At 34.4% G+C, this 27,941-nt stretch overlaps 5 protein-coding genes across 12 annotated transcripts; all 5 read left to right on the top strand.

The window, feature by feature from the left end:
* Window positions 1–27,941, top strand: LOC117118353 (cell adhesion molecule 4-like). Of its 7 annotated transcripts, none has more exons than XM_033262921.1 (4): window positions 1–467; window positions 1,168–2,629; window positions 22,523–23,934; window positions 25,774–27,941. In XM_033262921.1, exons 2-3 carry the CDS (start codon window positions 2,443–2,445, stop codon window positions 23,878–23,880), a joined length of 1,545 nt encoding a protein of 514 aa, XP_033118812.1. In that variant the 5' UTR covers window positions 1–467; window positions 1,168–2,442; the 3' UTR covers window positions 23,881–23,934; window positions 25,774–27,941. The 7 variants fall into 7 exon arrangements, with proteins under 7 accessions (XP_033118812.1, XP_033118813.1, XP_033118814.1 ...); XM_033262922.1 differs by having other exon boundaries at window positions 1,285–2,629; XM_033262923.1 differs by lacking the exon at window positions 1–467 and having other exon boundaries at window positions 855–1,427; window positions 1,546–2,629.
* Window positions 13,371–15,451, top strand: LOC117118358 (cell adhesion molecule 4-like). The gene has a single exon (XM_033262931.1). It carries the CDS (start codon window positions 14,060–14,062, stop codon window positions 15,425–15,427), a length of 1,368 nt encoding a protein of 455 aa, XP_033118822.1. The 5' UTR covers window positions 13,371–14,059; the 3' UTR covers window positions 15,428–15,451.
* On the top strand, window positions 15,719–17,110 carry LOC117118356 (cell adhesion molecule 3-like). Of its 2 annotated transcripts, XM_033262930.1 has the most exons (2): window positions 15,719–16,170; window positions 16,901–17,110. In XM_033262930.1, exons 1-2 carry the CDS (start codon window positions 15,733–15,735, stop codon window positions 17,075–17,077), a joined length of 615 nt encoding a protein of 204 aa, XP_033118821.1. In that variant the 5' UTR covers window positions 15,719–15,732; the 3' UTR covers window positions 17,078–17,110. The 2 variants fall into 2 exon arrangements, with proteins under 2 accessions (XP_033118821.1, XP_033118820.1); XM_033262929.1 differs by having other exon boundaries at window positions 15,719–17,110.
* On the top strand, window positions 17,121–18,798 carry LOC117118359 (cell adhesion molecule 4-like). The gene has a single exon (XM_033262932.1). It carries the CDS (start codon window positions 17,403–17,405, stop codon window positions 18,762–18,764), a length of 1,362 nt encoding a protein of 453 aa, XP_033118823.1. The 5' UTR covers window positions 17,121–17,402; the 3' UTR covers window positions 18,765–18,798.
* On the top strand, window positions 18,765–20,476 carry LOC117118355 (cell adhesion molecule 4-like). Its single transcript, XM_033262928.1, has one exon. It carries the CDS (start codon window positions 19,035–19,037, stop codon window positions 20,445–20,447), a length of 1,413 nt encoding a protein of 470 aa, XP_033118819.1. The 5' UTR covers window positions 18,765–19,034; the 3' UTR covers window positions 20,448–20,476.

Below are 27,941 nucleotides of genomic sequence, written 5' to 3' on the forward strand. Positions count from 1 at the left end.
TTGAAAACAATGGGAAACAAATTAAAAAGGATAAGCACTCACAAGACTCAAACGGAAATAAAATTGCAAATGTTAAAGAAGAAAATAACCAGGCAGTATCACTCTACGTCATCATCATTATAATTGTATTAGTTGTGATCATTGTTGTGGTTGTTGTCATCATTCCTGTTTATTATCAATGTTTCTGTAAGACAAGAACTGTTACTGATTCCTCTGGTAGAGAGATATACCAACCTACGGTGTACTATGACACCAGAAGTCGTAATTTAAATAGTGGTCTTTATGACCGATCTTTACCTCGTTTACCGAGCACTGGGCAATATGGTCACTGGAGACACTCATTTGCTTCTCAAGTTCCAGAAGATCTTGATCAACAGGGATCTATGTACATAGAAGAGAGAAACGGGCAAATCACACTGTAGAGTCACTTAAAGCAGTATTGGTGGCAAGAATCCTTAACAGCAATGGTAAACTACGTTTTTTCTTCTTATAAACTTAACTTTACCTTCTCCCTTGAAATATTCTTTTTATCGAGGAAGAGAATTGCGAGAATACATTGTGATTAATTTTTAAGTCCTGTTTACACTATGACAATCACGATCAACGATAAAATGCTAAAAAGCAATTGTTAATATAGAAAATAAAGGGTATAAGTGAAATGTTCACACTATCACGATTCTATAACAATTTATCGTGTATACAATAAACAAAATTATCTCACAAATCAAATAAAATGACATCATACTCATGAGAAAACGATATGATTATGACGTCATTTCATTTGATTTGTAAAAATATTTTTTTTATCGTATAGGCCTACAGATAAATCGTTATCGAATCGTGCTAGTGTGAAAACTTCTCTTATTTCTTATATTTTCCATATAAACAATTGCTTTTTAGCTTGTCGTTGATCATTATTGTCATAGTTTAAACAAGCCTTTATGCTTTTGTAAATAGCAATTATTATAAATCGTGTTGCTTACATTCCGGAATAAATGTATAGAAAGAAAATAGCATATAAATCGAAGGCAGAGTGAGAACCAGTAACACCATTTTTATTTATGCATGCCAAAAGTTTGAGAACTATTCATATCTAAGCATTACCGTCATATCCACCATACGTGGTTACCCTTACATCAAAGATGTTTTAACACGTATTTCTTGTAGGCTGACAATCGGGAACATGATTTTAGGATTATTACCATACACCTGATTTATAACGCAGGAAAACACCAAATACAAGAATGAATTTCTTACGAACGTTGGGTTTGCTTTTGTTCTTAGGTAAACTAGCTTTCAGTGTTAGGTTCGCTTATAAGCCAAAAAATGTCGAACAGATCGAAGGGAAAATTGCTACGCTAAAGTGTTACGTTGAAAGCTTACGCGAAGAGCATCATACGGTCTCTTGGTGGAAAGAAACAGTAAAAGTAAGTGAAAATAATAATGTAATTACAAAAGATCCAAGACTATCTGTAACTTTAGAGGAGATTGGTGACACAGATATTTATACTTATTCAATTTTGATTAGCAATGTGAATATTACAGATGAAGAAGATTATCACTGTGAAGTCAGAAATGGAAATACTATAACATCAGAACCCGCTCATCTCACCGTATTGCAAGTTCCGTCATTTCAGTACCCACACTGCATTCAATCAATGCAGAGCTATATTTTGAGTACCGAAGTAAAATTGTCATGTGTAAGTCAAAGACTTAGCCCGGCTGTTGAACTGAGTTGGATGAAAGACGAAAGTGTTGTTTCTTCTAATACAATACAAACAGAACGAAATGCTGAATTTGTTTACAAACATTACATTTTTATAGCAAAGAAAACTGATATCGATGCTACTTTTATCTGTTTACAAACCACTGATGTTGTTCCTGAGATACACAATTGTACAATTCGAAATTTGAATATACAATATCGTCCGGAAGTTAAAATACAACACACCAGTGCACTGTTTGCTGGATCCGATTCCATCTTATTCTGCCAATCATTTGCTAATCCTCCAGTTACTCAGTTCAGGTGGATATTTACACCTGCATTAAATGCTAATGAGTATATTACAGATGGACAAGTATTGACGCTGATAAAACCATCGATGGTTAGAAATGGAACAAGAATCACCTGTTCTGCAGAAAATAATGTCGGTATCAGTACCGATACAATGACATTACACATGACAGAGGAAAGATGGATCGATAATAACATTGCTCATAAAAATAATGACCTAGCAAGTTTTTCTGAAAATAATGTAAAAACGACCACAAGCGAAGATGACAGCCGTGGTGTATCATTGTATGTTGTCATCATTATTGTTGTATTAGTTGTCATAATTATCATTGTTGTTGTCATCATTCCTGTTTATTACCAATGCTTTTGTAAAGAAAGGGCTACTACTGATTCATCTGGTAGAGACATATATCAGCCTACTGCGTACTATGACACACGTAATCGTACTTCTAGCGGTCTCTATGATCGATCTTTACCTCTTTTACCAAGCACCGGACATTATGGTCACTGGAGACATTCATTTGCTTCTCAAGTTCCAGAGGATCTTGATCAACAAGGATACATGTACATCGAGAAGGAAAGCAGTCAAAATACATTGTAATTATTGTATACAAGGTATGTTTTTAGAGATATAAATATTTAAAATTATTCTACTTATATTATTCCTGAATCAATGCATAGAATAACTATATTTCCCGTATAATTCAAGGCCATGAGAACATCTTTATTAATGTCTGTCATTAATTTTTCGAGTATACTTTTGTAAACTATATCATTTAATTAAGTACTGTATGTATGGCTGTTTCGGACATATATACGTAGCTATTTTCTAACAAGCGCTCTACAATAGGAATGTGTTGTAAGTATGTACCTGATGTATAAAGAATAACACCTCGGTGTTTCATCAAGACAATAATCGATCTTTCACTCATGTTGTAGTTGCTTTTCATTTTGGCTCGTCTAGTTTTGGTGTAAGGTTCGCTTACAAGCCGAAAAATGTCAGGCAGATTGAAGGAAAGATCGCGACACTAAAGTGCTGTGTAGAAGGTCTACGTGAGGAGTTACATACAGTTTCTTGGTGGAAGGAAAATATAAAAATCTTTGAAAATAAACAGGTTGTAGTAACCGATCCTAGAATACCTGTAGCTTTAGATGAGTTTGGTGATACAGATATATACACTTATTCTATACTGATTAGCAATGGGAACATTAATAATGAAGGCTATTATCATTATGCAGTAAGTGACAGACACAATAACATCGGAACCCGCTCCTCACGCGGTATTGCAAGCGCCTCCACCTCAATACCCATAATACATTCAATCAATATCGTTGATTCATATGTCAAGTTATCATGTATTAGTGAATGGATAAGCCCACCTGTTGAATTAAAATGGTTTCACGAAAAGAGCGCAGCTTTTTCTTCGAAAAATTGGACGGAGTAAAAAGATAAATTTGTGTATGAACATTACACATTTAAAGGAGCAAAAACAGACAATGATGCTAATTTATTGTGTCAACAAACAATTGATGTTGGCCCTGCCAAAAATAATTGTACAATTCAAAATTTGAATGTAAAATATCATCCGGAAGTTAAAATACAGAACCCTCGTGCAATATTTGAGGGATCTGATTCCATGTTATTCTGTCAATCATTTAGTTTCACAGTTCAAGTGGATATTTGCACCTGCAATAATGCTAATGAGTATACTGCCAATAGACAACTATAGTAGGTCTATCTAAAACCATCAATGGCTAGAAATGGAACAACAATCCCGTGATCTGCCGAACACGATGTCGGTATCAGTACCGATACAATGACGTTACACATGGCAGAAGAAAGATTACTCGAGAACAATAATATTTAGAAAAACAATGAAGTAGAAAATGTCCATGAAACAAACGGGAATATAAAGACAAAGAAAGATAGCCGGGGTGTATCTTTGTATGTTGTCGTTATTATTATTGTATTAGTTGTCATAGTCATCGTTGCTGTTGTCATCATTCCCATTTATTACCAATGCTTTTGTAAAACAAAGAATACTGCTGAATTATCCGGTAGGGAAACTCTGTGTACTCTGTACTATGACACTAGAAGTCGTAATTCAAATAGTGGTCTCTACGATCAATCTTTACCCCGTTTACCTAGCTCTGGACATTAAGGTCATTGGAGATATTCCTTTGCTTCTGAAGTTCCAGAAGATCTTGATCAACAGGGATATGTATATAGGGGAGAGGAGCGGACAGGATATTGTGTAAAAGAAAATGAGAAATTGTTTTGGTTAGGTACAAAAAAAAAAAGAAAGAGTAATAGTACATGCTATTATAAAGTTTTGCGTAAAACACGTAGCAAATTAAACCCAAATGCTTATCTGGCAACTAAATTCATTGACAAGATGTATACACTTAACTTGAATGTGAGAGTTGGAGCCCAACATATCGCACAGAAAAATCCGATAAACCAGTAACCAGTAACACAAGTTTATTTTCCTATTGCTCATTATATTTTAAATGTGTTTTGTAACGCATTTCCCCATATTGTTGGTGTCGTGAAAATCTGTAAGGTAATGGAACTAGTCATTAATGCACCAATACAAACATCGGTGTCTTTTTATTGTCTTTATTATACGAATTTAACTTGATAATGTGTTCATAAGATAACATGAGTATTGCTATGGCGTATATATTCAACATGCTTCATTTTCTTTTGTTTTTGCTATCGGTGAGAATGTGGGAAAAAATAAATGGACAGCAGTTTCTACCTGATAATGATATGAAAGTTGTTACCGTACTAGAAGGAGAAACAATAAGGGTTAAATGCCTCATCCAAGGAAAGTTATCGGAGCGTAGTGGTATTTCATGGTGGAAAAGTGATCGTCAAATTAGCATTGAAAACAAAATAGTTATCGAGGATGCACGGCTTACTGCTTCGCTGTTAGATATCTCAGACATAAATAGACTAATGTATTTGTTAGTTATATCATCTTCAGTACGAGATGATGAAGGTGATTATTACTGCAAGATATCTCATCCTAATGAATTGCAGTCAGATTTTACTCATGTGACTATTCTACAAAAGCCTTCAAGTGAATACCCGCAATGTTTAAAAACAAAAGAAAGCTACATCGCTGGCTCGGATGTAAAGCTAACATGTATATCAGAGGTAGTTTTACCTCCTGTGGAACTACGATGGTCACGTAGGCCTACTTTACTAGCGATATCACCAATGCATGTAAGTAAAGAACTGCGTGACAATATTGTTTATAAACATCTTCAGTTTACCGCAAGAAAGGAAGACAATGAACTAACGTTCGTCTGTGCACAGCATTCAGAAGTTATGTCGGACACTTTAAATTGTACAATTAGAGACCTTAATATACAATATAATCCTGAAGTGAAAATACGACACTCTAATGTAATATATGCAGGATCTAATTCTATATGGTTTTGTCAATCAGTTGCTAACCCTCCTGTAGCGACATTTAGATGGACGTTTCAACCAATGTTAGAACCATATGAATATGAGACCGAAGGGCAAGTATTGCGACTTCTTAAACTAGCTATCACTAGAAATGGAACACATGTGACGTGTACAGCCTCAAACCATGTAGGTACTGGTGTTGATTCGACACGACTTTACATTTTAAATGAAAATAATATGAACGGTGACGCAAAAGGATTTGAGGACAATGGAAAACAAATTAAAAATGATAATCACTGGCAAGACCCAAACGGAAATATAATTGCAAACAGTCAAGAAGAAAATAACCAGACAGTATCACTGTATGTAGTCATCATTATCATTGTATTAGTCGTGATCGTTGTTGTGGTTGTTGTCATCATTCCTGTTTATTATCAATGTTTCTGTAAGACAAGGTCTGCTACTGATTCCTCTGGTAGAGAGATATACCAACCTACTGTGTACTATGACACTAGAAGTCGTAATTCAAATAGTGGTCTCTATGATCGATCTTTACCTCATTTACCGAGCACTGGGCAATATGGTCATTGGAGACACTCATTCGCTTCTCAAGTTCCCGAAAATCTTGATCAACAGGGATACATGTACATAGAGGAGAGGAACGGACAGAATACATTGTGATTATTGTTGCACCGTATGTTGTATATATGTGATTATACAGTATGTATCTCATGTTCCTGTATCAATGCATATAATGAATATATCGTGTGAATCGAAGGCCCAATGTGTACTGGTAACACTATTTTTATTTATACTAGCCAACCTGCAATATAATGGAACTAATAGTTACTGCACAGATACAAACCTCAGTGTGGTTTTCTTTTAACTTTATAATACGAATTTAACCTAGTAGTATGCTCATAAGATGACATGAGTTTTGCTAAGTCGCATATATTCAAAATGCTTCAATTTATTTTGCTATTGCTATCGGTGATTACCTTGGAAAGAACAAATGGACTGCAGTTTTTACCTGATAATGATATGAAAGATGTTACTGCGTTAGAAGGAGAATCAGTTACCGTCAAATGCCTCATTCAAGGCGGATTGGAGCGTAGCAGTATTTCATGGTGGAAAAGTAATCGTCAAATTAGCATTGAAAACAAGATAGTTATAGATGATAAAAGACTTACTGCTACACTGTTAGATATCGCAGACCTAAATAGACTTATGTATTTGTTAGTTATATCTTCTTCAGTACGAGAGGATGAAGGTGATTATTATTGCAAGATATCACAGCCTTATATATTACAGTCAGAGTTTGTTTATGTGACTATTCTACAAAAGCCTTCAAGTGAATACCCTCAATGTTTAAAATCAAAAGAAAGCTATATTGCTGGCTCGGAAGTAAAGCTAACATGTATATCAGAGGAAGTTTTGCCTCCTGTGGAATTACGATGGTCACGTAGGCCTACTTTACTAGCTATACCACCAACGCGTGTAAGTAAAGAAATACGTGGCAATATCGTTTATAAACATCTTCAGTTCACTGCAAGAAAGGAAGACAATAAAGAAACTTTCGTCTGTGCACAGGAATCAGAAGTTATGTTGGAAACTTTGAATTGTACAATTAGTGATCTTAATATACAATATAATCCTGAAGTGAAAATACGACACACTAATTCAATTTATGCGGGAACTGATTCTATATTGTTTTGTCAATCAGTTGCTAATCCTCCTGTAACGATATTCAGATGGACATTTGAACCAAATTTAGAACGATATGAATATGAGACTGAAGGGCAAGTATTGCGACTTCTTAAACCAACTATCTCTAGAAATGGAACACATGTCACTTGCACAGCCACAAACTCAGTCGGTACTGGTGTTCATTCAATACATATGTATATTTCAAATGAAAATAATGTTAATAGGAATTCAAAAGGATCTGACAAAAACAGAGTGCAGACAAAAAATAACAACTCGCAAGATTCTAACAAAAATGAATTTGCAGATGACAGCCAAGACGAAAATGCTGTATCACTCTACGTCATTATAATTGTCATTGTATTAGTCGTGATCATTGTTGTGGTTGTTGTCATTATTCCTGTTTATTATCAATGTTTCTGTAAGCAGAGGACTGCTACTGATTCCTCTGGTAGAGAGATATACCAGCCTACTGTGTACTATGATACCAGAGATCGTGCTTTAAATAGTGGTTTGTACGATCGATCTTTACCTCGTTTACCGAGCACTGGGCAGTATGGCCACTGGAGGCACTCGTTTGCTTCCCAAGTTCCAGAAGATCTTGATCAACAAGGTTATACCTACATCGAGGGGGAAAACGGTCAAAATACTCTTTAATGGCAAGAAGATGCTACGATACAAATTTACGATTTATTTACTGATCATGTTCGAGAATTAGGTAATTTACCACCAACAATTAACTTTGTCTTACATGAAAATATAGTTTCTAATTACAATTCAATGTAATACAAATCATTTATGAAGCCCTACTTGTGCAGCAAAATTTTTAACAAACTTACAAACGTGTAACAACAGATAAAAAATGGTGTTCCTGATCATAGTTGACCTAAATATATATAGTATACAATGGTATGTACTATCACAAGCAGTTGCGATTGAAGCAATGATTGACCCAACAACAAAAACTAGGAATGTAATTAAGTAATATACGATCTATTTTTCTACTGATGATAATGATGTATTTGAATATACAAACTAAAAGGGAAGTTTAAGATATGCAATCTGAATGATAATTATAGCAAAATGCATTTGATAGAAGGATTGCTGATTTTGCTACAACTACCTATTGGTCTTACTGTGCGATTCGATGCCAAACCAAAGGATGTAAATGGATACGAAGGGAAAACAGCCAAAATAAATTGCTTTTTAGGAGATTTTATTAAGGAAAAACATATTGTATCATGGTGGAAATATGATCTAAAATTGAGTCAACAGAATGAGGTAATAGTTTTTGATAAACGTATATCGGTGTACTTAGATGACCTTCCGTATGCTGGTGCATACTCATATGTATTACTTATACATGACCTAATACTTGAGGATGAAGGAGACTACCACTGTCAGATTGATGAAAGTCCAATCGTTAGCTCTGGAATAGCACGCCTCACAATTTTGCAAATTCCCTCTACAAAATATCCAAAATGTAAAAAATCTGCTAACACTTACGTCGTTGGTTCACAAGTCAAACTGACGTGCATTAGTGAGCTAATAAGTCCACCTGTGGAATTAAACTGGAACCATGAAGGTGCTTCAGTTTTACCAATTAGTATCAAAACTGAAGTAAGTGATGATTTGGTCTACAAGCATTATACATTCATAGCTAAAAAATCAAACAACGATGATAGTTTCATGTGCCAACAAAGAACTGAGGTTGTCCCAGGAATACACAATTGTTCAATTCAAAATTTGAATATACAATATCGTCCAGAAGTTAAAATACAACACACCAGTGCACTGTTTGCAGGATCTGATGCCATTTTATTCTGTCAATCATTTGCTAATCCTCCAGTTACAGAGTTCAAGTGGATGTTTACACCTGTATTAAATGTTAATGAATATATTGCAGATGGACAAGTATTGACACTTATAAAACCATCGATTGCCCGAAATGGAACAAGAATAACTTGTTTAGCAGAAAACAATATCGGCGCCAGTACTGATACAATGACAGTACATATAACGAAGGAAGGAACGCTGGAAAAGAATATTTATGGAAACAATAATGACTCTAAAAATGTTTCTAAAACAAAAAATACTACGAACATGACTGAAGACAGCAAAGGAGTATCACTGTATGTTGTCATTATTGTCATTGTATTAGTCGTCATCATTGTTGTGGTTGTTGTTATCATTCCTGTTTATTACCATTGCTTCTGTAAGACACGGACTGCTACTGATTCCTCTGGTAGAGAGATATACCAGCCTACTGTTTACTATGACTCCAGAAATCGTACTTCAAATAGTGGTCTCTATGATTGCTCTTTACCTCATTTACCAAGTACAGGGCTTTATGGTCATTGGAGACACTCTTTCGCTTCTCAGGTTCCTGAAGATCTTAATCAACAAGGATATGTGTATATTGATGAGAGAAATGGTCAGAATACTCTTTAATAGCGTGCAACAATTAAATAAAATAATTTACAAAACCGTAGTTACTACGTTTGATTCTGTGTAACACCAAATGATGTGTTATGTAAGAAGTTCATAATTATTAATTTGGTTTGAACTGCATCGTTTAAATTGATCTCGCTTACCAAGTAATGGACATATAGTCACTTAAGGTATTAATTTTCTTCAAACGTTTCTGAAGATATTGATTAAAGGTACCACATGTGCATAGGAAAAAGAAATTGTTCGACTATTATTCGCATACCACTCAAGATTAAAAGGATTTATTGCCAAACCTGTAACAACACATTTAAAACGGTGTTCCATTCAGTTTCCAAAAAAAAATGTAGAAGGCATTAAGTGGTGTTTGACATTGATTGCAGGCGATCAGCCTTTGCGTAGTATTTTAATATTCATAAAACCGAAGGTAACATTGAAGGCAGAAGAATGTGACGTATTTTCATTTTGGTATGTCGATGATTGCAAAAAGACAAGTGGAAATCATTTTGGAAAGTCTTGATCTTAAATTCAAATTCACTAAATCGTTAAACATGCGTTTATCGTTGATCCTGCTACAAATATGTATTGCGTATGCCGTAAGATTTGACGCTAAACCTAATGATGTTCAAGAACATGAAGGGCAGATAGCAATTTTAAAATGTTATCTAGGAGAATTTAATAAACAAAACAATGTGGTATCCTGGTGGAAAGAGGATGAACAAATAAGTTTGAATGATATGGTAAAAGCTGCTGATCAACGTATTTCGGTAAATTTAGAAAAGCTTCCATATACAGGTGCGTATTCGTATTCTTTACAAATAACTGACTTAAAACTCAAAGATAAGGGGAGCTACCACTGCCAAATAGACGGATTTCCTAAAATCATTTCTGGAACAGCACGTCTCGGTGTTATGCAGATTCCTTCGTCAGAATACCCAAAATGCTCGAAGTCAGCTAACAGTTACATCGTAGGCAGAGATGTAAAATTATCGTGCATTAGTGAGTTAATAAGTCCACCCGTAAATCTACGATGGAGTCGAAAAGATACTTTTATTTTACCAACGAATATTCAATCTGAAATACTTGACGATTTGGTGTATAACCATTATACATTTATAGCAAAGAAAACTGATAATGATGCTAATTTTGTATGTGAACAAACAACCGACGCTATTTCTGAAATAATTAATTGTACAATTCAAAATTTAAATATTCAATATCGTCCAGAAGTGAAAATACAGCACACCAGTGCATTGGTTGCAGGATCTGATTCTATCTTATTCTGTCAATCATTTGCTAATCCTCCAGTTATGATATTCAGATGGACGTCCACACCTGTTCTAAACGATAATGAATATATTGCTGATGGGCAAGTGTTAACCCTCATAAAGCCATCGATAGCTAGAAATGGAACTAGAATCACCTGTTCTGCAGAAAACAAAGTCGGTATCAGTACCGATACAACAACGTTACACATAATAAAAGAACAAAGGAGAGAAAATAATATACATGGAAACGATAATGACATAGAGAATTCACTTGAAACAAAAGAAAATAATATGGAAATAACGAGGAAAAACAATCAGGGTGTATCACTGTATGTTGTTATCATTATCATTGTATTAGTCGTAATCATTGTTGTGGTTGTTGTCATCATTCCTGTTTATTATCACTGCTTCTGTAAGACGAGGGCTGCTACTGATTTAACTGGGAGAGAGATATACCAGCCTACTGTTTACTATAACACCAGAGATCGTTCTTCAAATAGTGGTCTCTACGATCGATCATTACCTCATCTGCCGAACACAAGGCATTATGTTCACTGGAGACACTCATTCGCTTCTCAAGTTCCTGAGGATCTTGATCAACAAGGATATATGTATATTGATGAGAAAAATGGTCAGAATACACTTTGATAGAGTGCATCAATTAACAATTAACTTTATAAAAATGCTCATTAGTTTTGTTCTACGACAATCAATATTTTATGTAAGCTGTTCATAGTCATTAATTTGGTTTTAACTGCATCGTTTGATCTTACTTACCGGACATACATGGTCACTGAAGGCATTCATTAGCTTCAAACGTTTCTGAAGATACTGATTATGTTTGTATGTCCCAAAAATACTTTGAAATATATTGTTGGACTATTATTCGCACAGCAATAAAGTTTGGAAAGATGTTCAGTTCATGAAAATTAATGTAGAAGGCATTTAAGGATGTGTGCTATTGCAGGCGATCAGCTTTCAGGTACTATTATAATTGCTTAATACCATAGGAAGTACTGAAGATAGAAAAAAATATTTTGCAAATAGTGTAACAAGTGGAAAGCATTTCGTAAGGTGTTGTTAAATATATCAGGTAAAATGTTTTTACTTCAGTTTGCAAGACAGTTAATCTTCCTACGAAGTTGTATTTCATATGCTGTGAGATTCGACGCTAAACCGAATAATGTTCAGGAATTTGAAGGACAGGTTGCAACATTGAAATGTTATTTAGGAGAATTTAATAAAGAAAGCAATGTTCTATCCTGGTGGAAAGGCGACAAACAAATAAGTGTGAAGGAAAGACTAATAACGGCAGACCAACGTATATCAGTAAACATAGATAAACTTCCATTTCCTGCAGCATATTCTTATTCTTTACTAATATCTGATTTAATGCTCAAAAATGAAGGAGACTACCATTGCCAAATAAATCAAACTACTGTCATTAGTTCTGGAGTAGCCCGTTTAACAGTATTGCAGGTTCCTTCATCAGAATATCCAAAATGCACGAATTCAGCTAACAGCTATACAGTAGGATCACAAGTAGAATTAACAAGTATGACCGAGTTAATAAGTCCACCAGTGGAGCAAACATGGATTCGGAAAGGTAGTTCTATTTTGTCAATGAATTCGCAACCTCAATACAGAATAATATGGTCTACAAACGATACTCATTTATAGCAAAGAAAACAGATAATGAAGCTACATTTTTGTGTCACCAAACAACTGCTGTTGTCCCTGATATACATAATTGTACAATTCGAAATTTAAATATACAATATCCTCCAGAAGTTATAATACAACATACTAATGTGTTGTTTGCTGGATTAGACTCAATCTTCTTTTGTCAATCATTTTCTAATCCTCCAGCTACGCAGTTCAGTTGGACGATTACACCTGTATTAAATGCTAATGAATATATTGAGGATGGACAAGTATTAACGCTAATAAAAACATCGATGGCGAGGAATGGAACAAGAATCACATGTTCTGCCGAAACACTGTTGGTATCAGTGCCAATACAACGATTTTACACATAATAAAGGAAAAAAGGCTAGGGATTAGTATACCGTGAAATAATAACGACTTAGCAAATTCAAATGAAACAAACGCAAAAAATATGGACATGAATGGAAAAGACAACCAGAGTGTATCACTGTATATTGTCATCATTATAGCTGTATTAATCGTCATAATTATCATTGTTTTTGTCATCATTCCTGTTTATTATCAATGTTTCTGTAAGACGAGGACTGCTACTGATTCATTTGGTAGGGAGATATACCAGCCTACTGTTTACTATGACTCCAGAGATCGTTCTTCGACTAGTGGCATGTACGATCGATCTATAACTCGTTTACCAAGCACTGGTCATTATGGTCATTGGAGACATTCATTCGCTTCTCAAGTTCCTGAAGATCTTGATCAACAGGGATACATACAGGAAAGAAACGACCAAAATTAACTTTAGAACTTGTAAGTGTATAAGCGTATTTTAAGAATACTGCTTTATCCTATACTTTAGCAGGATTAACAAATATTTATACAATTTTGGCATTATATATTCAAATTCATCACACTTGTATGTACATAAATAGGTGAAACCACCATAATGCACTACAGGAAAACATGACTAAAATTTACAATATCTCGAATATAACATATTAATGCTTGCTGTACACCACGTATATAGTTCTGAAAAGAACTGTTATTGTTGGTTGAGAATATCTCGACGTTTCGATTGGGTTGCTTCAATCGTCTTCAATAATATCTGCTTTCGAATCGATATCGCGAATATATTTAGTACTTTTACTGTAGTACAAATGTCATTCCAATACACATAACAGTAAACTAAGCTTATAAAAATACAATCAATCACTATTTATCAAAATCCACTACCGGTAAAATATTTGTTTATTCTTACATTTATTTGACTAAAAGAGATATTTTAGAAACCTGTAACAAAATATCAAAAAGAGAGTTCCTGTGTTAATTCTTTGAAATGCCTGTGTAGCATACAGTGAAATCCCATTATAAATCGAAGTCGGCGGTCGTCGGTCAAAACGCACAAGCAATAGAAAATAAAAATAAGATTTGGGATATAGGAATACAATGTTTTTCTCCTGGTAGCTAGGTTGGAGTAATGTCCATAGGGTTTTTTTTGTAAGGTGTGTTTTCACGGAAGAGGGTAACTTACATAGCAAAATGTGTACATTGAAACCTTTATTGGTTCTTTTACATATATTTCTTGCTCAGGCTGTAAGATTTACTGGCAAACCAAAGAATGTTCAACAATTTGAAGGACAAACTACAAGACTGAAATGTATCTTAGGAGATTTTGATAAAGACAAACATACAGTATCGTGGATGAAGGGAGAAACAAGACTAAGTCGACAAAATGTGGTAACTGCTACAGATATGCGGATATCGGTGTATTTAGACGATCTGCCATATGTGGGAGCATATACATATTTATTAATTATATCAGACCTAGTACTCGAGGACGAGGGTGGTTATCACTGTCAAATAGATCAAATTTCTACTATCAGTTCTGGAATAGCATATCTCACAGTATTGCAAGTTCCCTCGTCTGAGTATCCAAAATGTACAAAGTCAGCTAACAGCTACGTCGTTGGTTTACCAGTACAATTAACGTGCGTTAGTGTTTTGATAAGTCCTCCAGTTGATCTGAACTGGAATCGTCACGGTAGCCCTATTTCATCAATGAGTACGCAAACTGAAACACGTGATGGTTTGGTCTACGAAATTTACACATTTACAGCAAAGAAAACTGATAACGATGATACTTTTATGTGTCAACAAAGAACGGACGTTCTTTCTTATACACAAAATTGTACAATTCAAAACTTGAATATACAATATCGTCCTGAAGTTAAAATACAACACACTAGTGCAATATTTGCGGGATCTGATTCTATATTATTCTGTCAATCATTTGCTATCCCCCCAGTTACTGTGTTTAGATGGACGTTTACACCTGTATTTGATGCTAATGAATATATTGCAGATGGGCAAGTATTGACACTTATAAAACCATCGATGGCTAGAAATGCAACAAGAATCACTTGTTCTGCAGAAAATAATATTGGTATCAGTACAGATACAATGACGTTACACATAACGGAGGAATTAAGGCGCGATAATAATATTCAGAAAGACGGTAATGATTTTAAATATTTACCTGAAACAAAAGGAAATAATATGGATATATTTGGAAAGGGCAACCCGGGTATATCACTGTACGTTGTCATAATTATTATTGTATTGGTCGTCATCATTGTTGTGGTTGTTGTTATCATTCCTGTTTACTATCACTGCTTCTGTAAAACAAGGACTGCTACTGATAATTCTGGTAGGGAGATATACCAGCCTACGGTGTTTTATGATACCAGAGATCGTACTAGTGGTCTATACGATCGGTCTTTACCTCATTTACCGAGTACAGGACATTATGGTCACTGGAGACACTCGTTTGCATCTCAAGTTCCTGAAGATCTTGATCAACAAGGATATATGTACATAGAAGAAAGAAACGGACAGAATACACTTTAGAAATATCGCTTATTCAATGTGGTACCGTTTAGCCATAAAACTGAGAGAAATCAAAAATACTTCAAACCAGTAACACAATATTAATTGCTGTATTCCTATTTGTTATTTTTGGATGTAGAGTGTATTTTACAGACTGAAACCCAGCTACAACTACTTTATCTTAAATCTATGTCTAAGCAGGCACAAAATATGAAAGTAAATCCTACGGAAATGTAATCACATCTGCACAGCAATTTGATTGTAATGGATATATTAACCAGTTAAATATTTTCGCTACAGAGTACTTATAATAATAATATTAAACGATGTGTTTACAGAACATATATTTACTGTTAGTGCTTCTGTATTATGCGCAGGCTGAACTCTTCACTGCTAAACCAAAGGATGTCGAAGAATTTGAAGGGCAAATTGCAACATTGAAATGTTTCTTAGGAGAATTTATCGAAGCAAAATATGTCGTGTCCTGGTGGAAAGCAGGATCAAAACTAACTGAACAAAATGAGGTGGTAACTATGGATGAACGTATGACCGTAAACTTAGACGAACTTCCCTATCCCGGAGCGTTTTCGTATTCTTTACTAATAACAAATATATTGCTTAAAGATGAAGGGGGGTATCACTGTCAAATTGATCGAACACCTCCCATCACCTCTGGAATAGCACGTCTCACAGTGTTACAGGTTCCGTCTGTAGAATATCCGAAATGTACCAAGTCAGCTAACAGTTATATTGTAGGATCACAGGTAAAATTAACATGTACATGTGAATTATTAAGTCCGCCAGTAAACTTAGTATGGAGTCGTGAAGGTAGTTTTATTTTACCAATGGATATACAAACTGAAGAGTTAGAAGATTTTGTATATAAACATTATATATTTACAGCACAAAAAGATGATAACGATGCTACCTTTATGTGTCAACAAAAAACGAAAATTATCCCAAAAATACAAAATTGTACAATTAGAAATTTAAATATACAATATCGTCCAGAAGTTAAAATACAACACACAAGTGCATTATTTGCGAAAATTGACTCCATTTTATTCTGTCAATCATTTGCTAATCCCCCAGTTACCGGATTCAAGTGGACATTTACACCAGTATTAAACGCTTATGAATATATAACTGATGGGCAAGTATTGACACTTACAAAACTATCAATGGATAGAAATGGAACAAGAATCACTTGTTCTGCAGAAAACAAAATCGGTATTGGAAGAAATACAATGACGTTACACATGACAAAAGAAATAAGGCGCAATGATAATATTCAGAAAAACGATAATGACTTAGAAATTTCACCTGAAGCAGAAGAAAATAATTTGGATATATATGGAAAGGACAACCCCAGTATATCACTATACGTTGTCATAATAATTATTATATTAGTCGTCATCATTGTTGTGGTTGTTGTCATCATTCCTGTTTATTATCAATGCTTCTGTAAAACAAGGACTACTATTAATACTTCAGGTAGGGAGATTTATCAGCCTACTGTGTACTATGATCCCAGAGATCGTTCTTCAAATAGTGGTCTCTATGATCGATCTTTACCTCGTTTACCGAACACAGGCCACTATGGTCACTGGAGACACTCGTTTGCATCTCAAGTTCCTGAAGATCTTGACCAGCAAGGATATATGTACATAGAGGAGAGAAATGGTCAGAATACACTTTAGAAACGTAAGTGTTTATAAAACAAGCATGTGCTGAAATCCCCCAAAAAATGTATTATAATTTCTGTGCAAAATCCACAAAATACTTATCTTTCCAAACCGGTAACAAAATTTCTAAAACAGTGGTCCGCAACGTTTTTTAAATAGCGGGTATACAGTAAAGCAACTATTAGAAAAAAATACTTTAGCCATCGTTGCTCCAATCAGGTTTATTATAATTTGTTAATCGGAAGATGGAGTTATTTATTGGAAACGATTAATTTACAGAGAATATTTGTAAAATCCTATATTATAGCAAAATGCATGAACTGAAAATATTGCTTATGCTTCTACTCTATTATCACGCTGATGCAGTGGAATTCGCTGCCAAACCAAAGGATGTCAACGAATTTGAAGGACAAACAGCAACACTAAAGTGTTTCTTAAAACATTTCAATATAGAAACCCATGTTGTATCCTGGTGGAAGGAAAAAGCAAAATTAAGTCAACAAAACGAAGTAGTAGCAATGGATCTACGTATGTCAGTAAACTTAGACGAACTTCCATTTGCCGGTGCGTATTCATATTCGTTACTTATAACTGAACTAATAATTGAAGATGAAGGAGATTATTACTGCCAAATAGACCAAGCACCTACAATTAGTTCTGGAAGAGCACGTCTTTTTGTCTTGCAGATACCGTCATCAGAATATCCAAAATGTTCCAAGTCTGCCAACATGTACCTCGTTGGCTCACAAGTCAAATTAACCTGCATTAGTGAGTTAATTAGTCCCCCAGTAAAGCTGAATTGGATTCGGAAAGGTAGCTCTACTTTATCGATGAATTTCCAAGCTGAAACACGAGATGATTTTTTCAAAAAACATTATACATTTATAGCTAAGAAAACTGATAACGATGCAACTTTTTTGTGTCAACAAACAACCGACGCTGTTTCTGAAATGCATAATTGCACAATTAGTAATCTAAATATACAATATCGCCCAGAAGTCAAAATACAGCACACCAGTGCATTATTTGCTGGGTCCGACTCAATCTTATTCTGTCAATCATTTGCTAATCCTCCAGTTACACAGTTCCAGTGGACGTTTATACCGGTTTTGAATGCTAATGAATATATTGCTGATGGTCAAGTATTGACACTTATAAAGCCGTCTATTGCTACAAATGGAACACGAATTACTTGTTCTGCAGAAAACAATATCGGTATCAATACAAATACAGTAACGTTACATATAAAAAAAGAAGAAAGGCGCAAAAATTTTATTCATAAAAAGGATGAGGATTTGGAAAATTCACCTAAAACAAAAAGAAAAAATATGAACATGGATGCAAAAGAAACACAAAGTGTATCACTCTATGTTGTCATCATTATCATTGTGTTAGTCGTCATCATTATTGTAGTTGTTGTCATCATTCCTGTCTATTATTATTGCTTCTGTAAAACGAGGACTGTCACTGATTCATCTGGTAGGGAGATATACCAGCCTACTGTATACTATGACACGAGAAATCGTGCTTCAAATAGCGGTGTCTACGATCGATGTTTACCTCGTTTACCGAGCACTGGACAGTATGATCAATGGAGACATTCATTTGCTTCTCAAGTACCCGAAGATCTTGATCAACAGGGATATATGTACATAGAGGAGAGGAATGAATAAAACACATTATAGATTTTATTGCTTATAAACGGTCTTAAATTCACTCAAAATTATCCATTTTGTATTCAGTATTTAATTTTTAATATTGTCTGGAAACCAGAAACAAGGTTTTATATTTGGTGTGCTGCCTTATATATAGCACAATGGTAACCAAGCATGCGCATTAATATGGTATGGTTTTGCTTTGTCTGAACACTAAATATTGATGATAAATTTGCAAAGTTAAAAGTTGATGACTATCACTAAACCCACTATAGTAGACGATTAGCGATGATAAAATGTGTATATTCAAAAGTTATGAAGTATATAATATTTGTGGTGATTGTTGCTGCAGAGATACACATTCCAAGTGTTGTAAGCGTTAGCTTTGTTGGTAAGCCCGAAGATGTATCTGCGATAGAGGGACAACAAGCAGTGCTATCCTGTTTTCTCTCAAATGATGAAAATATGGACGTTTCTTGGTGGACAGGTGTTGAAAAAATAGCATCAATCTCTGATCATGATACCGAAGGAAACCGAATGACGATGAGTTCAGCGAAGGTACCTGCAAGTAAAATGCGAATGTTCTCTTTATTCATATCAGATGTAAGACTGCAAGATGAAGGTAATTATCATTGTGAAGTAAACCTACAGGAAAGTGGAAAAATCAAATCTAGCTCTGCACATCTGACAGTACTTCAAACCCCTTCATTTGATTATCCACAATGCTTCACGTCTACGGAAAGTGTTATTGTTGATTCCAGTGTAACATTGTCTTGCATTAGCGAAAATATCAAACCACCAGTTGAACTACATTGGTTAAATGATGACGGAAATGTTATTGCCAGTGGTGTACAGAGTAATATACAAGGAAATTTGGTCTACAAGAATATCACATTCAATGCAAAAAAAATTGATAGGAAAAACAAATATACTTGTAAGCAAACGTCGCAAGTACTTGCAGAACCCGCAAACTGTATAGTAGAAAACCTAAATGTATATTACAAACCTGATATAAAAATTCAACACACGGATATCTTATACGAAGGAACAGATGCCATCCTGTTTTGTCAATCGTTCGCAAATCCACCTGTAATGCAATATAAATGGACTTCACGACCAAATTTAGATACCAACGATTACATGGCTAACGGACAAGTTTTTCGCATTTTAAAGCCAACAGTAGATCATAATGGAACTCAGATAACTTGTATAGCAAAAAATATCGTAGGTGAAACATCCCAAACAATTGTGTTGCGCATTAGTAGTGGCAAAAACGATGGAGATGGGTGGATCGTTGACCAAAATAGCATTGAGAGTAATTATGACGAGGATGGCCATATTAATGCGACAGAGGATTTAGCAAAAGACAAAAAGATATCTCTGTATGTTGTAATCATTATAATTATATTAGTTGTCATTATTGTTGTGCTTGTTGTCATTATTCCTGTTTATTATCAATGCTTCTGTAAGACAAGGATTACTACTGATTCTTTAGGTAGGGAGATATATCAACCTACTGTGTACTATGATACCAGAGATCGTGCTTCAAATAGCGGTCTCTACGATCGATCTTTACCTTATATGCCGAGCACTGGACAGTATGGTCACTGGAGACATTCATTCGCCTCTCAAGTTCCAGAAGATCTTGAACAACAGGGATACATGTATATTGAGGAACGAAATGGACAAAACACGTTATAGTTTATACAAAGTGTCTGGCTTAGAAACCATGTCCACTGAATTTTTACTAGTATAACGTATAATGACTACACCAGTGCTTAATATTACAGTTCATGCAAACCAGAAACACAGTTTTAAATTCCGTGTGCTATTTAACCATGTGCCGATTTTGACGTCGTCTTTAGAAATAAGTAGATACCCTTTACAAGTCAGGATAGTGGCAGCATTTTTGAGAAATCATAAACTGGTGTAGGCCTGATTCAGTATTTAGTAATTACTCTATCTCTCAAGGAACTATAATGAAAATACAGTGGTGTGACAGGATTTAAACTTACCATTTTTATATATTAAAACAATGGAATATTTGCCTGTATTGTTTATATTAATTGCAGGAATACATACTCCAAGTACCCTGTGTGTTAGGTTTGTTGACAAGCCCGAGGATGTATCGGCAATAGAGGGGAAACAAGCAGTATTGTCATGTATTCTTTCAAGTGAAGTAAATGGAAATGTTTCATGGTGGAAAGGATTGAAACAACTGGCACCAAATTTTGAACATGCCACAGAAGGAAACCGAATGGCAATGAGTTCATCAAAAGTACTGGATATGCGAATGTACTCTCTGATGATATTCACTGTAGAGCTACAGGACGAGGGTGATTATCATTGTGAAGTACATGGGAATGAAAACCTAAAGTCTGGTTTGGCACATCTGACAATATTTCAAACCCCTTCTCCTCAGTATCCACAGTGTTTTACGTCTAGAGAAAGTTTTATTGTTGATTCAGGAGTAACTTTGTCTTGCGTTAGTGAGCATATCAAACCATCAGTTCAATTACATTGGTTAGATGATGATGGAAACGTTATTAGCACCGGTGTACAAAGTAATATACAAGGGAAGTTTGTTTATAAAAATATCACATTCAATGCAAAGAAAACAGATAGTAAAAACACATATACCTGTAGACAAACATCGCAAGTACTTCCGGAGCCTTCAAATTGTAAAATACAACATTTAAATATTTATTATAAACCTGATATACAGATTCAACACACCGATATCATATATGTGGGATCAGATGCTATCCTATTCTGTCAATCATTTGCAAATCCACCTGTAATGCAATATAAATGGACTTCTCGACCAAAGTTAGATAGCGACACTTACGTGACTGACGGACAGGTGTTTCGAATTCTAAAGCCAACAGTCGATCACAATGGTACTCGAATAACCTGCTCCGCAAAAAACAACGTAGGCCAAACATCCCAAACCATTGTGTTGCACATTAGTATTAACAAGAAAATTGATAATGGATTGATCGTTGACCAAAATGTCATTGAAAATAATGAATACAGTAACATTCTTGCCTCAGGTGATTTAGATTCAAATACATCCACAGAAGACAAAGATATATCTCTGTATGTTGTTATCATTATAATTGTGTTAGTAGTTATCATTGTTGTGGTTGTTATTATCATTCCTGTTTATTATCAATGCTTCTGTAAGACGAGGACTACTACTGATTCCTCTGGCAGAGAGGTATACCAGCCTACTGTGTACTATGACACCAGAGATCGCACTTCATATAGCGGTCTCTATGATCGATCTTTACCTCGTTTACCGAGCACTGGACAGTATGGTCACTGGAGACACTCATTTGCCTCTCAAGTTCCAGAGGATCTTGATCAATAAGGATACATGTACATTGAGGAGAGAAATGGGCAAAACACATTGTAGATTATACTAGAGGCGAAGGGACTTCATGCAATTACTATGACTATAGTATAGTTACTGTCCTAAATTTACAGTTCATGAAAACCAGAAACAATGTTTTAAATTATGTTTGCTGTCTAAGCATGCGCAGTTTTCTTTCGCTAGCATATGATCAGTTTTGATAGTCTTTAATCAGAAGTATTTATGATATTCTAGTGAAATTATGGCGGATGTTGAAAAATCTTAAACTCATGTAAGTCAGTATTTGTTGACTACTCTTAATAAAAGCAACCATAAGAAAAGGGGCCAGTGATGTAATACGATTTACGAAACATGCCATTGATGTATAATAAAGCGCTGCTTCTAATAATTTTGGTTTCAGGAATAAATGTTCAAACTACCGTATGCGTTAGCTTTGTTGATAAGCCTGAAGATGTATCGGCGATTGAAGGACAACAAGCAGTATTATCATGTGTTCTTTCAAACTATGTAATTGAGGATGTTTCATGGTGGAAAGGATTGAATAAAATGGCTTCAAGTTCTGATGATGCTACTGAGGGAAACAGACTGACCATGAGTTCAGCCAAAGTACTAGACATGCGAATGTTCTCGTTAATTATATCAGATGTAGAACTACAAGACGAAGGCGATTATCATTGTGAAGTAGACCTGCAGGAAAGTGAACCATTAAAATCTGGTTCTGCACACCTGACTGTACTTCAAGCCCCTTCACCCGATTACCCACAATGTTTTACGTCTAAAGAAAGTTTCAATGTTGATTCTAGTGTAACACTGTCTTGCTTAAGTGAACATATTAACCCCCCAGTTGAACTAAGTTGGATTGATGATGACGGCAACGTTATTTACACTACTGTACAAAGTAATATACAAGGAAGATATGTTTATAAGAATCTCACATTTAATGCAAAGAAGTCTGACAGTAAAAACAAGTTTACTTGTAAACAAACATCGCAAGTACTTCGGGAGCCTTCAAATTGCACAGTAGTCGACTTGAATATCTATTATAAACCTGATATTAAAATTCAACATACGGATATCATATATGTGGGATCTGATGCTATCCTTTTCTGCCAATCGTTTGCAAATCCTCCTGTAATGCAATATAAATGGATTTCTCGACCAAAGTTAGATGGCGACGAATACACGACTAACGGACAGGTATTTCGCCTTCTGAGGCCAACAGTCGATCATAATGGAACCCAGATAACCTGCTTGGGGAAAAACATTGTAGGTGAAACCTCTCAAACCGTTGTATTACACATTAGTGATAGTAAGAGAGGTTCAAATAGTGAACACAATAAGGATGACAAAAACATTCATGTGTCAAACGATTTAGATTTAATTACATCAAGAAAAGACCATAACAACAGCCAAGAGGAAACTAGCCGGACAGTGTCACTCTACGTTGTCATCATTATCATTGTATTAGTCGTCATCGTCGTTGTAGTCGTTGTTGTCATTCCTGTTTATTATCAATGCTTCTGTAAGACGAGGACTGCTACTGATTCTTCTGGTAGAGAAATATACCAGCCTACTGTGTACTATGACACCAGAGATCGTACTTCAAATAGTGGTCTCTACGATCGATCTTTACCTCGTTTACCGAGCACTGGACATTATGGTCACTGGAGACACTCATTCGCTTCTCAAGTTCCAGAAGATCTTGAACAACAGGGATATATGTACATAGAAGAGAGAAACGGACAGAATACACTTTGATAATAATTTACACTAATACACACATATGTGAATGAAAAAATATCGTTATTCCATGTAAGTTTTAATATGATTTTTTATTGATTTGTTATTTCAATAACGTCAATGACGCCCATACATTCCCAGCAATGAATGGTTAATAATAATAATAATAATAGTAATAATAATAATAATAATAATAATAATAATAATTATTATTATTATTATTATTATTATTATTATTATTATTATTATATTTATTTTATATATAAACTTATTATGCCATTTTTTTTTCAATTGAATTATCAACAAAAAAAAAGAGTCAATAAACGTACTGGGACGTACGGATGCAGGATTTGGCGGTAGGGATGCGTGTGAGTCCACACCACCTCATTCCCGCCATGCTTGGGGATGAGATCCGAAAATGTTGAAAATATTAACCTATAGGTGCCCGGAAATTGCACTCTCATACCTTTAAAATCTTACCAGAAATTCACATCAACAATCAATACAACAATTATTTTTCTTAATACAATTTAGCGGGATGTGATTGCACTGTCTGCACCCTCCTGCATCCGCCCCAGATGTACGTATAAATAATACTTATATTTAAGCACCAGTAAACAAAATGATGTCAGGCAATCAGTGGTCTCTACACTAGACCTCTTCTAGCAAAGGAACCACTGTATAATCTCTTGATAACAAAAAACAAAAATACAGAATATAGGAATAGAACCAATAATATTATTCTTATATTTCTGTTCATAATATATCCTTTTCTCGTAATCAGTTGAAGAATTTTGTCAATATTTTATTTATAATTTTGATGTTGTTTCCAAATGTTCACACTAACAGTAAACAAGCTAAAGGTAGTCGAAACTACAGGTCTGAATTGTCATCCCTATTGCTTAAGCATTGGGTCCAGGCTGTGCAGTGGTTTAAGGGGGATCGCCACTCCTGGCCTGGGATGAATCACAAAATTCAAGTGCCGACAATGAGAGGTTTTAGCCAGAGACATCTTTATAGTCATATTTTATTATATTCTTAATGAAACATATTGTCTAGATTATGAGAAAGAAAGCGTGAAAGTGCCTTACTCCAGGATGAGCAAACGCTATTATAATAAAAATGATAAATAATATTATATCGGTATTTATAGCGCTCGGCAGAACTAAATATCATAGTGCTTCTTATTAAGACAATAATCATTTGATCGATACCTATGGATCCCACTTGGAAAGTATTATTCCTTAATTGCTGCACAAAATAAATCATGTTGCCAGTCACTAGAGCCTCCAAGGTACCCACTTATACATATTTGGTAGAGGCCAAAGACACGGGCGACTTCAAGGTCAGAGCCACAACCGCTGCACCATCCGTTCTGATTCTTAGTAGGCCTATATTTCTTTTGGCCTCAATTTTCCAATAACTAAATCAATTATTTAATCAATTTGTATATGCGGTAATAATTTTATATTTTGCATAATTTATATTTTTGTATTGTATTTTGTTTTCCTGTCTAAATCGCCTTTGAAAATGAATCCATGAAAAGGCACTATATAAATTTGGTAAATAATATAAATTATGATAAATTCCCCACTTTTACGAAACAATATTTACTATTATTATTATTATTATTATTATTATTATTATTATTATTATTATTATTATTAATGTTAGGCATCTTTGAAACGCAATTGGCAGCGAGATAGACACCACTGCGTTACTGATGATTAGTCACCAAATAACGAAGCAGCCACCGGAAAGCAAAGCATGTCATTATTGTTGTTGCTGTTATTATATTGTTATTTAATTATTGTCATTATTATTATTTTGTTATTATCAAATATTATTTTTATAATATAATTATGAATTGATTATAATGTCTGCATTGATTTTTTTCTTGTATTATTACAGGGCTGGTGCATCGATACCGTTCAGAATGCTACGGCAAATTTAAAGGCCTACATCTACCGGGTTATTATACATAGAACCGCTATGTTGCAATTATCATTTTCTTTGTTGCTTGATCGATCGATCAGTATTCTATGAAACAAAGCAGCCACCGGAATTCTGTCTAAACGATCCAGCTGAACAACTACTCCGATTGGTATTGTATGGTTCTAAATGTGACCAACTACGTCGCATAATAAACCAGGTCATGATCGTAAGTCGCCATAAATTCAACGTCAACAATATAACGGTTGTTTGTAATTCACTGTATTTCAGTATAAATGAGCTTATTAACTAATGAATACTGATTGGCAACAAAGCAGGCGACTCGAACGAGTACAAGGTCCAGCGGTGAAAATTAATTCTTCCCATTCTATTGTACACAATTTCCAAAATTGCCCGTTCGTCTTTCTGTTATACGTTAATGCGATAAAAAAAAGTAGATGAATACAGTTTAACGGACGAGCCTACTTACTTCAATTATGGCCAAGAAATTGAAAAGGGTATTTTTTAGGGTACTTGTCTTCTCCTACACTCACTGCTGTTGGTTAATTACAGTACGTAAGATGACCTGAAATGCAACTTTGACTTATAATTTATATATCAAATGATAGATACTATTAGAATATATATCTTAATCATATTTTCATTTATATTGCATATAAAAACATGTTATTACAAATTTTAAAACATAAGATTATGTTAATTTAATATACAGAGTTACTAAACCTGAAACGTCGTCCACAAATTGTATTTCACGGGGTTAAAAAAACCTAAAAAGATAACAACAATATTTTTGAATGTATATAATTGTACTTTTTTTGTTAAAATACACACGTACATGTTGTATTAATTATACATTGTAAAAATTGTTGACTTCCTATTACCTCTTTAATGTTATGTTTATTTTAAAAAAATATCAAGAGATAAGATGAAATTGTATAGAAATGGTTTATCTGAACACGTAATAATTCTGAAAAAAAATTTAAATGATAGGTGTGTGTTATATTGTTGTCAGAGAATACAATAATTCCATTCCTTAGCCTTTGTTCATAATACGCTTTGTCTTCAAATGTATTCGATATAAGACTTAATAACATACGTACTACTCACTAAAATTAGGTCGCAACTCGAGTATGACTTTGTAATATAATTAATTAACATATAAAACGGAACCATTTTGGTGTTATGCCAAGTAAGAGTTCGTTTTTATGACTTAACATTGTTATAATGATTATTAACATCCTTTTATTATTATTTACTAATATATGTTGAAACACATGTAATTTTCTCTATCATGTTGCATCATGAGTGATTGACTGATATTGAACATACAGTTTTAACATCTGTAATTTCCTATTAAAAATATAAATACAAGTTCGGGCCCATATTGCTAATTTAATAATGATACTGTATATACGTTATACACATCGTAATTGTATGCATTACTATTGTTTTCATTTAAGTTGTAAGTGTAATATAGGTAATATGCAAATGAATAGTCAGCGTGTAGGTGAATCCATAATTTTGTATGCGTATGCTCAGAATCTCTAGTTCACTGGGATTCGTTATTAATGCAGGCATATTGCTTATAAAGAAAGCGTTGACGTCAGAGGAAATAGCATGTGATAGGCATGTGATGCTATGTGGCTTGATGATATATCTAATACTGAAAAAAAAAAACATTGAGAAAGGGATGTATATATAATTGGTCACTATGGTAGCAAGTTTTCGTAATTTTACCTATGTTTCTACCAAGTAGTACCGTACTGAGTTTTATTATAGCGTGTAGTTAAGATGATTAAGATAACTCGATCCATTCTTACACCATTACGGAAGAGTGCCATAGCTATACTCTGTCGAATTAAATTGAAAATTAGATAGCTTTTCTAATCATTTTTAAACAAATGTAATGTGAAGCTGTCAATCTTATCTTTTTAATTAATTGCATATGTATTTCAAATGAGTACGACATTTTTGTAACTATGGTGTGTCCCAGATGTGTATATTTCTGTAGTTAGGCCTATAACTATGCTGCTTTATGCCGTTAAAGTTACGGCATGCTCTCTATTTCTTAAGTTGTAAAATATTTGGTGTTTGATAAATAAATATCAGGTTGTTGTTTGACCAAA

This window comes from Anneissia japonica, unplaced genomic scaffold (assembly GCF_011630105.1).
Source record: "Anneissia japonica isolate Jap-2015-1 unplaced genomic scaffold, ASM1163010v1 scaffold695_len1296351_cov181, whole genome shotgun sequence".
Classification (NCBI taxonomy): domain Eukaryota; kingdom Metazoa; phylum Echinodermata; class Crinoidea; order Comatulida; family Comatulidae; genus Anneissia; species Anneissia japonica.